A 15,320-nucleotide genomic window follows, 5' to 3' on the forward strand; every position below is an offset into this window, starting at 1 on the left:
GAGAGAGAAAAAGAGCTCTGTGAACCTGCTCTCTTTTCTCGCCCCCTTTTTTTTTTGTTTTCTTTTTCTTTCTTTCGCCCGACTTCCCCCGCCCACTTTTTGTTCCGACCGTGGTGGGTGGATTTATATTTTGGGTTTCTTCTATTTTTCTTTTTTTTTAATTCTTTCCATCTGGGGGGGGGGGGGAACGATAAAAATATTTCTGAAACAAGATAAATTTATAGGCGGGAGCTGACCACAGAGTGAGACGTACCCACAGATTTTGTAGAATCTTTTATTTTCTGATTTTATGAATTATATGCATATGATCCTCCGTTTGTAATAAAAAAAAAGATAAATTTATTAATAAAGCTTTAATTATTAAATTTTAGATTTCTATTCAAATTTGAAAGTTTATTCATTTCCCTTTTTTTTATTTTGAGATGATCTTTTTTTATTTCTAAAAATAAATAAATAAACTGATCTTATACTTTAATAACGAGATTTCATATTCCTATTCAGATTTTAAAAGTTTTTGTTATTTTCTTTTTACGTCGAGGTGATTTAATATTTCTAGATATAAATATATAAAATGATCTTATATTTTAATAATAAAATTTATTTTTTTACTCAAATTTGAAACTTGATATTATTTTACTTTTTGGGCGACTTCAATTCAGAGAAATATTTTTCAACTTAAAATTTTAGAAGTTTATTTTTTTACTTTTATGGTAAAATTTTTTTTTCAAAAAAATGATTTGATATTTTCCTATGAAAAATACTGTTGAGCCTTGTTAGATTATCCGATTAATTCAAGCAAAAGTCTGGCATCAATATATTGGTTATCCAAGCATATGATTGATTTTTAGATGAATTGATCTTATCACAATCAAGATGAAAACCATACAAAGTTGAAAAAGCTGAATTATTCCAAGATTTTGACCAATATATAAAAGTTGATGTATGTGTATATATATATAATATAATATAATATAATATAAGATCGGATTAGATATGATGAGATTGTATAACATAATATAATATATATTAACCATTTATATTTTGATAAAAATCTTAATTTTATAGATTAATATCATTTCAATGGATATCTTAAACAAATCGGCTTGCATTGTTCCAGATAATTAGTTGTAGAATCATGTGTTGCACAAGATTTAATATGCATATATATAGTATATAAATGGAGATAAGTCTTGATTGAATTGCATTAGAAGAATCATAAAATATTGAAAATAATTTTTAAGATGGATTTGCAAAAAGTTGAAGTTTATTAATACGTTTTATTTTAGTTTAGTAGCCTTTCAACAAATAAATTCAGAGCTAAGAGAAATATCTTAAAGCTAGACTTACTGTAAAAGATAGGATTATAAGTTACATGAATTAAAGTTGAAAATTATCTTAAAATAGGGATTAATTAAATAAATTATCTTAAAATGAAGATTATAATTTAAATGAATTAAAGTTGGAAATCATTATATTTTTTATTCGAAAGAAAAAGATAAGATTATATTCCTTTCATACCTCACTCTTGTTGAAATATTGTCATGGAGGTATACTTTTCTTTGGTGGTAAACTCATACAAAATATATAGTAACAAAAAATGCATTATCCTTTTCTAAGAATCTAGCTAATATGAATGAAGTAACATGGCCTATATTCTTGGTTATTTGACCATCTATTGCTGTATCGTCTTAGCCCAAGCTTCGGTCACATTTGTTATACTCTCTAGATATATATATATATTTTTGTTCAACCAAATGTTGATGTGTGGAATTTTTCAAGGAAAAAATAAAAAGAAAAGAAAATGTTACTAGACTTGCTGCAAAGTTTGAAGCTGAAACTTATCTGTGTGGTCTAAAAAGAAAATAATTGGTTCTTGGGCACATATTAGAAGCATAGACCGATCAACAAAACATAGCTTCCCTAAAAGCTAAAAGAATGAAGGTTACATGGTCCTTTTTTTCTTGTTCACAGCTAGGTAATAACCCAGGAAATCTATTGCAACTTATTGGATTTTCATTTTCCAAATGTAGAGGGATGTTGTCTAACTTGGTAAAAATAAATCTAGAATTTCAGCTAAAAAAGGACCATTCATCTATGCTTGAAATAACTTATGAAACAAATGAGCTTGATATGGCTCCAACATGTATAACTGAATCCAATTTATATCATGCTTGACTTAGGGGGGCACATCCCCATCTAAAACCTTGTTCTCGTATCACTAAAAATAGCAATTACTATCAAACAGTGTATCGATATAAATTCTAAGGAACATTAGATGAATCAATTTTTCCTCTCGAATTTCACCTCATCCAAGTTCTATCACCTTCGAAATTTTAATTCTGATATATGAATTCTTATGCCCATATACCATTTGTACTACCTAAGAAGGCTCAACCACTCAACAGTTTTATTATAGAATCGATGTGTGATAGTCATCCTACAATGATTAAACATACATGGTCATTGTTGTTAGTGGAGGACAAATTTAGCAATGGGAAGCTAGAGATTCACATAGAATCGCCCATATCATCCCCTCATATGTTACTTCCAAGGTGGCTTTGACATGGACAAAATAAAAACATCTTTATATGTTATAAATTTATTTCGGAGTATTCTATTTCTAAAAATAAAATTTGATTTTTTTTAAAAAATAATTAGATAATGATTCACTTCCCTAATTTATAATTTAAGATGTCTTGAGAAAGAATTCAATTCTCACAATAAGAGATTAACTAATTTAGAGATGTACACATGGTGAACATATGTCCACAAGAACATTTGAAATAATTCTATAAATTTTTATCAATGGTAGTGAAATATTAGACTATTGCATATTAGCTAATTAGATTTCCTTTTACGATAACTTCAGAGATTCTGAGGAAGAATTTACTTCTAATTCTACAGGTCAATATTATACACTAGTCACAGCTAGAAAAAAAGAGATACTAGGAGAATGATATTGTTTGTTCTGAAAGAAGAGATGATATTAAATTAAAACTTAATTACTAACTAGTAAAAAGTAGATGGTACAAGAAAAAAGGCATCCACGTAAGGACTTATAATAGAAAAACTATTCATGCTATCATAGAATAAAATCTCGGCAAACCATGGATAATAATATGTATGGGAGAAAACAACAGCTAGGCACGAACTTAATGAAATTTTTTTTCTTTTTCTTTATAGTAGCCAATAAGGAGAGAATTGAGATTTGAAAGAAAGTCATAAGAAGGGTGATGACCTTGTTCTCAATAAAGTAGGGATGAATGGCATTAATCTTTTGGGGTAGGAGATAGAGCAACTAATTCTACCTATACATCTCCCTCAATATTCTTAAGTTCTTTTTAGATAGATTACTTACCTTCTATTTATTATCAATATTCCCATATCTCTCTAAATTCTTTCTTATTTTAAAAATTTTTAAAAGTCTTTCAATTAAAGTTATATTTAGTACTACATATATATCTATTTCCAATCCATGTGGCAGAAATGAAGATATTTATAACTTCTTAATTTTCTTGAATACTTACATGCAGAATTTTCTTGGAAAAGATTAATAGATATCAATAATTTTAGAATTTTGTGCTAAATAGATGGCATACTCTTAAAAATCTTTAAACATCTTCCACTTAAAGTTCTATTTATCACTCTAAATAGGTATTTTTTCAATCTATGTAGTACAGATATAAAGGGTACTTATAGCTTTATAATTTTTCTGTAATAGCTACACATGGATTAATAGATGGCTTCATCTTAAGGATTTTTTGCTAAATAGATTATAGGCTTTTACAAATTTTTAAAAGTCTACCAATTAAAGTTATCACTTTAAATAGATATATCCTCAATCTATGCAGCATAAAAGACAAAGCTATTAGGAGGTTTTTAATTTTTCATAATTACTCACATGTGGAATTTCTAAAACAATTAATAGATTATTGTATCTTAATAATTTTTTTTTACTGAATAGATAGCAAGCTTTTACTATGTACCTTAGCAAGTTTCCTATATACACTTAATAATATTATATGAAATCCCTATTGAGATAACTAACTTTTATAATTTATAATATGATAAGTGCAATATTTTACAAAATTCATCAATAAACGAGGATATAGATTAAAATTAGTATGTCCATGAAAACTTATTAGTGTGGCATGTCTATATTCGACCAATGCTTTGTGGTCTTGTAAATCTTATCAATCCAAAATACCATGTAAGCACAATGAAGCAATAGCATTATCGAAAAACATCGCATAGCTTTATCGAGCACTTTATTTTTTTTTGATATTTTTAATAAAACCAAACCCATAGTTCATTATCATTCCTATTATTATATATAACAATAGGCAAAGTTATTATGAATTTAAAATATTTGTCAAAATATGTATACTTTAGATGCAATATTGTTTTGTAACAATCAACATAAATAATAACCATTCATTTTGCCTCGTTATTTTTCATGTTTAAGATATATGCTTTTTCTTAAATGCATTGTAGCTGTTCAAAATTAAACCTAACCTAGTATTACAAAAAAAAAAAAAGGAAAAAAAATCACATTAGACAAAAGAAAATAACTTGTATGTAGAACTTAACATGAAACTTAAATATTTCAATCCTTTTATAATAAGCAAGGGAAAGTGAAGAAGATATTCTATATGATTTTTGCTCATGTTGCATGTATATTCAATACACTTCAAAAATTTTCAATCGTCTCCATTATAAAATTCACTGAAAATTTGTTGCTTCCGTCCAGTTCCACCAACCACCCACTCGAGTATCATGCAAGTCTTTGTGTTGTTATACCTAAAATTCCCTTCCCCTCCCCGATTGGGTCGCTCGCCTCGTCGACACCGATCTCTACCTCCTGTTCACCAACTGCTTCGGTCGTCACCACCCCGACTGCTCTCCTTTGCTACCAACGACCTCCACATCTGCTCCGCATTTTGCGATTTCGTCGGCTCCACCATGATAAGCAAAAAGCTTCCACCTTTACGCTTCTTTTGATCAAAAGCTTCCACCTTTATACTCTTCTTCCTGTTTTGATGTAAATTTCATGATTATTTCTCTTTCCACCCAATTTTTAGGATATTTTCGTGAGTCTCGGATCCAGTGGCTCAATGGCGAGCTCCAGTACCCCTCATTCTCTCCATCATCTGGAAGCCATCGGTCTACGGGCATTGGAAAAACCTCATTCCATGACAATACGTGCTCGCCAATCTCAAATAACGCACAGAGGAAACAGGGAACAAATCTTGGGGCCTTTCTGGCCCCCATGATGCCACGAAGTACAACCATTCTCCAAGTTCCAGCAAGAACGCCTCTCGAAATTTCTTCCTCTTGTGGTATTCAAGGGAGCTTCTTTCCCATGGATCGCAGGCTCTCCACTGCGTCCAAAGTGTTGAATGACTTGCCAGGGATTATCTCTAAGGGTGTCACTTTTGCAACGGTGGCAGGACGCTCGGTCCCAACCAGCTTAATTGAGTGCCTGGTATTACAGAACACAAGCAGCAAGGATGGTTATGATGCTATTGCCAAGATATTTGCAAGACCTCTTGAACCAAGAACAGCTTCATGGCTGAGGTTGAGCCTGGTCACTGCTACCTGAAAGCATGAATGTGTGTGTTGGAAGCATGGGCTGATGGTGTCCAGGGAATATTCTTCGTTTATTGGCATTTGATGCAGAAGGTTTTCTTGAAATTAAGGATAGTCTATCTGTAGCGAATTCAAGTTCCGATTCTTTTGTGGATCTAAGAATGGGTGCTCACTTTCTTCTCACTGGAACACTGGCGTTTGTTTATGGAGTTTGTGAGAAGCATGACCCAACCTGAGATTGATTCAGATGATTTCCCAAGCAATGAGGAGAAGCTATCTTTATCATGGTTCAGTGCTAGAAAATGATTGAGAGATACAAGCAGTGTAAGGATATGGTTCTACTCATTGTACAGATGTACTTATAGTTGAGATATCTAGAATTGCCAAAATAGGTTGATAATATCAGTTTGTGGAGATATGGAGAACAAACTTAAGTCATATTCATATATTGCTAATTTATGGGGCATCTAGACTAAAATGTGTCAAAGCTGCCTTGTTGTGTTGTATGGTGAGTTAAGCTATCGCATATAGAATATTTTGGGAAGTGCTGTTGCCCATTTCTGCTCCAATTTTGGATAGCATATTCTTATGAAACTGGATGCTTCCTTTTTGAACATGTTGTTTGGTTGCTGTTGAGATTTGTGAAACAGAACACATGATAATTAATTTCAGCTTCTATGATAAACAGAATGGTCTTGTTTGAGAAAAAAAAAACTTGCTTATATTTGGCCACAGTAGCCTCATTTGTTTGAGGATACTAAAATGGCTTTTCTTTTCAATTACAAGAAGAGCTGTTGCTGTGCTAAGTGTTGTTATCAGTAAATTGATGCTTATCATTGTATATAGGGACCTCTTCATCTTTTTGCCACATGTCAGCCTTCTCCAAGGTGATGCTTTCATGCTTATGTAGACCTTGAGTAGCATTTCATTTTTAATTACACATTGATGCCCTGTTAAGTAGAGATGTGTTATCTATGCACGACAGATGCAATATGTTTGCACATTTGGAGCATAACAACGCTAGATGGCTCATGAAAAGTTCACTTGTTTCGCAGCCCTCAGTTTTCCTCTTTCGGCACAGACAGAGAGAGGGCTCAAGAACCTTTTTGGACTTCTGATTTGTGTTAAGCTTGCAAATGGATTGGATGGACTGCAATCAATTTGACTAATATCCGATCCATAACCAAAGTTAAGATTTATATGTTGATCATGTGTCTCGAATTATGATCCATCAATTAGGCTAGATATGGATCTCATAAAATCAAACCAGATCCAATCATCCACATGGAAAACTAGTTTGACCCCTGAGAATAGTTTAAAAATCTAGGTCTGGCCTTGTTTATACCCCAACTGAAAGGAGACATCACCCGAGCTAGACCCAGCAACTGTCAAGTCTAGGTCTAAATCTTTGACCTAGAGACAGTTAGGTTTAAGTCTAGGTCAAGTTGGAGGTGGACCTAACCTGATCAATTCGGTGCCAAATTTTGCACTTATGATCAGTTTATTTTGTTTATTTTTATGGTTTGGGTGCGAAACCATTTATTCTCATTTCATGTACCAAGCCTAACAGAAAGGGAGGTCTTTTAAATTTATTAATCAGCAAGTGTTCTGCACCAAATATTATTTTCCAAGATGAAGTTACCTCCTCCTTTGGAGAATTAAACAAGTTGGAAACCTCATAAAGCTGTATGGAAATTTGACCTCACATATGTTCCTTTTATTTAATTACTTCTATATGTTGGTGAGTGGGCACCTTGCTTGGGCTATTAGTGTATTCCGGTCATTGCCATCCTGTTATGTCATAACTCAAAAGTATCCCCGCTTTTTCTTTTGTGGTCCAGAGATGACGGATGCTTAAGGACAAAACAATCAACAAATGTGCCCCACCATGATCAAGCTAAGGCAATTACTTTATGACACCAGAAAGATATTCTTAGACATAAACTGTTCTCTTTTTTTTCTCTCTCTGGGAGAGTCAAACTTTATTGATGCTGATACATAATCAAGTACAATCATGAACTTAGGCCACAGTATGTATATGGTATCCACAAATCTTCAAAGTTTTCTCTCTATCAGGGCTCAACAATCAAATTTTCTTCATGAGAACGTTCTCCTAGAACAAACTAGTTGCAAAGTCTTTGTGCATTATAGACAGAATAATGCATCAAAATACCTTATGGTTTTTATGGTAGTTCCAGCCACTAAGAGTAATGGAAGGACTGATGCCCTGAGGCACCTCAAATGAGATGTCAACAGTCATTGCTTCACCAGGAACAAGTGAGAAATAGTTGTCGGAATAATGGACGGGAAGGATTCTTGTGTCTTCCCAATCTTTCTGATCTTTCTTCGCAGCATGAACAGAAAAATGAAGGAAAAAGGCAACTCCTGAATCAGTCCCATTTATCTTGACCATGTTAGGCGATGTTGGGTGACAGAAGCTCTTGCAAATCTTGCTTAATAGACCACCACCACCTTCCTGTTTTTCTGGAACAACTTGCTCAGCCAATTCAACTGAATTTATGTCAAAATCATTATCATCCTTTTTATTCTCGACTCTCTTCCAGGTGATGCTTCTGGAGTTCGAGTTCTTAGAGATGTTTTGCACATGCATCTGCGCCTTGTAGCTCGAACCCATGATGAGAACTTCAGATGTTATCTTCAGTGGCACTTTCTTGGTCCGGTATGGTTCCAACAACTTGTAATCATTGCCAGGCAAGCGCAACCAATAAAAGTTTCTAGATAGTATGGCAGTATTTGACAATCTAAAGAGCTTAAGGAGAAGAAAATAAACTGGTTTTGCATTTTTTGACTTTGGATACTTCATTTCGATGATTGGAAGTGTTGTCTTGGGTGGAACCTCGATTTTCTCGGTAACCTTGTAGTATGGACATGTACCCTCCAGATCCCATACTGAAACTTCTATTGCTATATTTGAAAGCTCATCGGACATAGTATTTACTACCTGGTAAAACAGAATATTTTTGTTAAATTTCTGTGAAGCTGAGGGATTATGTTATAATGATAACATGCTATGGGTTATGGTTGTTTACCATACCTCTATAAAGTAAGTGGCAAGATTGAGCTGGACATGAACTGGTTCAGCAGCACAGCGGCATCCATAGAAACCAGCAGTTTGGTCATGAAGATGATCGTAAAACTGACCTCGGAGGCCTGTCCAAGGATTCTGTGTCTTCCAGATTAGAAAACCTGTGAATTTGGTCCACATTTGAGAAGTCCAGCCCTCTATTAGAGCTCTATATTGGATGTAGTTCACAAGCTGTGCCTGATATGGCAATAAACGTCACTCAATTAATTAGAGGAATGACTATAAATGCAGCCAAAAAAGTGTCTATAAGCTAAACAATTAGACTTCAGTATTCAGCTTACCTTCTCACAAAAATCATCCAGGTCCCTTGGCTGTCCATACAGTTCAATCTGATCATGGACCTTCCCTGGCTTTGAGTATGAAATGTATTTATGGTACTCCCATATAGGGTTCGGAATTTCTTCGATATATCCATCAGATTGTTTCTTGAACAGTGGGATCTGCCATCCTTCTGGAGGCATTGTTGCTCTAATCGTAGCCGCAACTGGCATCCCCACTGAGCCAACCTCTGGGTTGAACCCATACATATAGAAATCATGTTTAAAGAAATCTTCCGGATTTTGTATTTCATAAGGGCCATCTGTAAAGTCTCCTTTTCCATTTGCAAAACCATCCCACATTGATCCTTGAACATAAGCGCGAGTTCCATCAAGATACTTACTTGGGTCATCTGAAACTTGAGGCAAATCCTCTTGTAGTGCAGTACTCCCAACAACAGACATGAAAAAGGGATGGAGCTTTAAATCATTCTTAAGAGCTGCATTAATGTCTTTTGGTGGAACTTGCTCATTGCCACCTACCCAAAGAGCAAGACTGGCATGATTTCTGAGGAGCTTGACAGTGTCCCTTGCACATAGCATGAAAAGGTCATGGTCCAGTGGCCCATTGGGATTTGACACTGGGTCACCTCGTCCATCACAATCTCCAGTTATCCAGAACTCTTGCCACACCTGTAAATTAAGGACATGTCTCTGATAAATTCCAAATGATGTGAATATTACTCCATAAGTAATCCTAATATATGTATCCATTAAAAAAAAAAAAGGGAATAAATGCATTTCAGAGGTTTGATAATTCTGAACAAGCAAGATAACTGTTGGAATAGGGCAAAAATTTTGTTGAGGTGCCTAGAAGACATTTATTTCATCAATGAAATTGAGATAATCTTTCAGTTGTTTCCTCTCTATGCAATTCTTTACCCTTTTCTCATAGCAACTGAGAGGAAATCTAGTAGCCACTTAAGCGAAGACCTGTGACTATAGTTGCCAAACAAATGAAGTATCACATTCTATGCTGGTGTGAGTGATGATTTGGCATGATATGCCTACTACCATTGTGCCACACCACAAAAACACACAGCATGCCCTAAAATTGAAAGATAAGCAACACTATGAGAACTATGCAGATGCTGAAATGCACCAAGAAATTACTGTATCTGTAAGTGGCATATTTTCACTTGTATTATATGGTTGAGGGAAGATATGTTTTTGAACAAAGACATGAATTTTCATCCATCTATTCAAGTGGCATCCTATGCCATACTAGATAGATGTGGTCCTTGCTAATAAATAGGTTTTAAACATGCAAACTGCATCATATGCAGCAGTCTAGAATACAACCATAAACTCCCACTATTTTAGGTTAAATATATAACATGAAACACAAGATTTTAATGTGACAACTGAAACTTACATGGCATGTTGTGCACAAATAGTAAAAGTTGAGCACAAAATGAATCCATGATGTTAAGTGTCGGTCAATACCATACTCCAACATTATATCGTGCTACAGACCGGTCCTATAAGGTAAGAGCTTATATTACTGGTAGATGATGGAGGCCTCATGTGCATTGCCAACTATTTACCTGTGTAGTATCACATGGGATATTTGAAGTGCTACCTTAATCCTTAATGTGGCTGGCCTTAGACCATCAAAACTCCTTATAGAAACATGGTTACACATCAAATTTAATTCCAGTGATGAGAATCCACAATCCCAAATGCTTTTTTCTTTGAAAGTTGAAAGTAAACATGCCTTGTTGTTGACTTCTTTATAGATGAGGAAGAAATAGAAGAGAAATGAAATAAGTGAAAGAAATGAGAGAGAGAAGTTTCCAGCCAAAATAGAGTATCAATTTGTCATTACTCTTATTTAGTTAATCTATCCACTTGGCCAAATAGCTGAAGTACCCTTTGGTCTGGCCATTCATTATAAATCAGTTGCAACCTTAAAAATGGTTGAAGAGTCAAAGGGAAAATAGAGATGACCCAACTAACCACAGAACTGTTACATGGTAGCTCATATACTTATTGAACATGGCTATAAACAAGACCAAACATGATTAATAAATGAGAAATCCTAAATATCATCAATAAATATTTACATTGAATTTAGACGATCAGGGTTGCAGCCAAGAAGTAAAACAATAACATAGTTGACTTCCAGAAAAATGAGAGCAAACATCAAAAGCTTCAAACAGAAGGGAACATTGCAATACAAGGTCATATAAGGACATGCATTTCCTAGAGTTAAAGGATAAACAATCATTGGGTTGTTGAAGTTAATCTTGAATATCTTGTTGTTACCTAAAGTTGATAAAGTCAAAAAGAACATGCTTTTTATCATGTTATGATAAGATGTAGACCAAGCCCTAAATATTTAAATAGCGACTAAAGAGCTAGTGGTTAGTAGGCTTGCCTAACCATCCCTTCACTGTAACTCCTTCCAACTGTCTTACACTCGTGGGTAAATGTGAAAGCATGGAAGCGTGTCTCTCTTATTTGGTCCTTCACCAACTGGTTGGCTTGCTTAAATATATGCTACTGTCTCTTTCCCATTATTTCCCCTATGTAAAGTTGGTGGTCACAGAACAGTCCAATATACTATCTAGATTCTAGAGTCTAGACCATACCTAAACTCAACCTGCCATTTTCCCTCTGATAAATTTCCCATAATGAAGAACAGAAAACAAATCAATCAGCATGTTGTGCTTTATGCTTATAGTGCAGAGAAATTAGTATGCACTTATTAATTTGCTACAAAAAGAGGATTTTGGCTAATTGAACCAATATAAAGCATAGATGAATCAAAATATGCCCAAAGACTAACTTATTTGGTGTTAAAAATTATTAAGAATAAAACATAGAATCATGGTAAATATCATTATGAGTTGTCAAGCTCATGACTATTATGGTAAGCATGACCTCAAGGATTCCAAGATCAAAATATCATGGCTATTATGACTAGAATATCATGGCTATTCTCAAGGATTCTAAGATCAGAATGTCATGGCTATTATGATTAAAATATTATGGCTATTATGATCGTAAATATCATGGCTATTATGGTAGTGATTACTATCGAGATTTCAGGATCAAATTTACCATACTTATTTGATTATTGACACAATTGTACAGCTTTCATATGTGTTTGCATACAATTGTAAAGCTACCATAATAGCTATTCTATTTTAGTCTATTTAAAGAGTTGTATTCATGAAGATGATAAATGAGAAATACAAAATTATCTTTTCCATTAACATAATATCCGACCCAAAACTCCCTTTCTCTGTCCAGCCGCCATCTTCTTGCCGCCTCTCATCATCTCCTAACCCTTCTGACCCTTGCCGACAACAAGATCTGCATCTTTCCAGCCCTTGCCGACCACCAGATCTGCCCTAGAACCGGATCTGCAGATCTGCCATACTGCCATCCAGATTAATCCTTTTACAACCTACTGCTTGTGTCTTTATGTGTTTACTGATTTGTGCCTTTCAGCGCAGATTTCTTGCAATGATTGTGGAGTTTGTTTTGATGGGATGTAGGTTGTGTGATAATAACCTATAGATTAGAAGTCTCTAATAGGGATGATTGGGCTGATCCCAATTATTTATGGTAGCATGATGCGAGTTGTGGAGATGTGAGGGTGTAGTTTGTTATGGTATCATTTAGTGAAGTGTTTGAGTAATGGCGTCAGGAGAGGCTCCTAAGAGTGTTAAAGTGGTGTCCTCACATCAGAAATTAATTGATATGATGCTAACTGATGATGGATCCAATTTTGTGGAATGACGTTTTCTTATCAAGGTCAATGTTGGAGGACTTGGCAAGGAAGAACACCTTACTGAGTTATGTCTTGAAGGAGAAAAGGAAGCCAAACTATGGTTGGCTGAAGATAAGAGATTGTTTTTGTAGATTGTCAATTGCATTGATAGAAAGATGGCTCTCTCAATGCAGCATGTTACGACGGTGAAAGAGTTATAGGAGTTATTGCATCAGCATTTTTCTGGGACTAGAAATATGAAAATGTTATATAGTTTGGCTCAAGAGGTGAGTCGTCCAAGTCAGAATGGGCGAAATATCATGGAGTATTACTATGAGTATAAACGAGCCACAGAAGATTTTTGTATGGCAATGCCGATCTTCACTGATGTAGCTATGATGGAGCAGTGTGAGAAACTGTTTATATTTGGTTGGTTGTCCGGATTGGATACAGAGTATGAGGTGATTCGATCATAATTGTTGGCCAACAAGGATGTAAATTTCTTGATCGTTGTCACTACTGTACTCAGTGCAACCCAGGAGAGTACCCTAGATACTAAGAATATGTCTGATGGATCTGCCCTTGTATCTCAGAATAATGATGGTGGTGGATATAAAGAAGGGAGAGATGGAGGACGTGGTGGTAGAGGAGGACGTGGAGGTAGAGGATATGGTGGTCGTGGGAGCTAGAGGGTGTGCTATAACTGTGGAGAACCATGATATTTTCGTCATCAGTGTCCTAAACCTCCACAGGCACAGCACATGCAGTCTCAATATCAAGCATCTAGATTTGCTCATGCTGTATCACATCCAATTGATTCAATTACTCATCACCCCGAGGGGCGCACTGTAGTTATGTCTGATGAAGAGTTTGCCAGGTACACCCAGTTTCAGCCATCTCAGCAGTCGACATCCTCCTCTAAAGCTACTCTAATCAAGACAGGTAACCTCGTCGCCTACCTTTCATCCTCATCTCGATACTGGGTCATTGACTTAAGTGCCACCGACCACATGATAGGTGATCAAGATATCTTATCCCATTATAAACCATCTGATGAGTGCTTTAATGTAACACTAGCAGATGAATCCACTACCAAAGTTTTAGATAGTGAAGATACATCCATTACCTCTTCGCTACCCTTGCCTTCTATTTTATATCTTCTTAAATTTTCTTTTAACTTGATGTCTGTTAGTCAAATCACTAAAGTCTTAAATTGCTGTGTTACATTTTTTTCTGACTACTGTTTGTTTCAAGATCTATCGACTCGGAAGATCTTTGGTAAGGGAAGCGAGTCAAATGGGTTGTATCTACTGGATGAGGTTGCTACTACTATCCCATCTGGTATTGCATCTATTGTCAGGTCTGACATCTCTCCATTCCAATTTCATTGTCGTCTTGGTTATCCATCCCTAGAAGTCTTGAAGAAAATGTCCTGAATTAAGTTCAGTAACTGCTAACTAGTTTGTCTTGTGAGTCGTGTGAATTTACTAAACACCATCGGGTGTCATATCCTCCAAGAGTGAATAAACGAGCCTTGTCTCCTTTTGATCTTGTTCACTCTGATATCTGGGGTCCATGTCCTATTACTTCCAAGCAGCGTTTGCCATACCGTATCGAACCGACCGGTACACCCCGTATCATACCGGACCGACGGAAAACCGACACGATTCGATCGATAAATTCGGTACACCGGCGGTACAGAAAGAAAAAAAAAGTGAAAAAGAGAGAGAGAGGAGAGAGAGGGAGGTGGGAGCCGTCGGAGGCCGACTGCGGCCGTCGGAGGGCTTTCGAGCTCCGTATCGCCCGATAAGACTTTCAAGAGAGTGAGAAAAAGAGAGAGAGCACTCGGAGGGGGGAGAGACCTACCGGACGAACAGTGCCTCCGTCGCGAGGCTCCCGATGGCCGACGAGCAGATGCCGATGGCCTGAGGGCGGTGGCGTGGGCGGAGCCGCGCCCTCCGCGGCTCCGCCCCTTCTTCTTTTTCGAAACAGACGGTCTGTTTCAATTTTTTTTTTTTGATTTTAAACTCATGAAGTCGGCAACTGCGTTGCGGACTTAATAGATTTTTAAAAAAAAACAAAAATCATGAAGCTGGGAAAGTATTTGCCGGCTTCACTTAAAACTATCTTTTTTAAAAAATCGTGAAACAGGGACGACGCCCCTGTTTCACGTCCGCGGCACCGCGCGCGCGGACTGCGCCCTCCGGTGGCCACGACGACAAGCCGGAGGCCTTCCGACGGCCCCGCCGGCTCCTTCCCCTCCCTCTTTTTCTTTCTTCCTCCTCTCTCTCTATTTCTCTCTCTTTCTTCTTCCGATTCGGATCGCCTTCGTCGGTTAGATATGGTATAAAACCATACCGAACCATACCACCGGCCGGCCGATACGACCGGCGATATCGGTTCAGCATACCTTGCTTCCAAGTCTGATTTTCGATATTTTGTAACTTTTGTTGATGATTATTCAAGAAGTACTTGGTTATATCTAATGAAATCTCGATCTGAGTTATTTTATACTTTCTCTACTTTTTATTTCAATGTTCATCTCAGTATAATTACAATGTTTGTATTCTTCGTAATGATAATGTCA

The 15,320-nt window shown here is 36.0% G+C and overlaps 1 protein-coding gene and 1 pseudogene across 2 annotated transcripts in view; one reads left to right on the forward strand and one right to left on the reverse strand.

Annotated features, from left to right (window-relative positions):
* Positions 1-4,736: 4,736 nt before the first annotated feature.
* LOC109506615 (inactive beta-amylase 9-like) lies at positions 4,737-6,225 on the forward strand (annotated as a pseudogene).
* Positions 6,226-7,519: 1,294 nt separating this feature from the next.
* The window catches only part of LOC105057570 (mannosylglycoprotein endo-beta-mannosidase), a 32,651-nt gene continuing 24,850 nt past the window's right edge, over positions 7,520-15,320 (reverse strand). For both annotated transcript variants that reach the window (XM_010940214.4, XM_010940213.4), the window contains 3 exons: positions 8,977-9,645; positions 8,645-8,872; positions 7,520-8,551 (listed from right to left, as the gene is read on the reverse strand). In XM_010940214.4, the coding sequence (XP_010938516.1) occupies positions 7,754-8,551; positions 8,645-8,872; positions 8,977-9,645 (1,695 nt within the window). In that variant the 3' untranslated portion in view covers positions 7,520-7,753. The remainder of the gene's footprint in view (positions 8,552-8,644; positions 8,873-8,976; positions 9,646-15,320) is intronic.

The sequence above is a fragment of the Elaeis guineensis genome, chromosome 14 (assembly GCF_000442705.2).
Source record: "Elaeis guineensis isolate ETL-2024a chromosome 14, EG11, whole genome shotgun sequence".
In the NCBI taxonomy this organism is placed as follows: Eukaryota; Viridiplantae; Streptophyta; class Magnoliopsida; order Arecales; family Arecaceae; genus Elaeis; species Elaeis guineensis.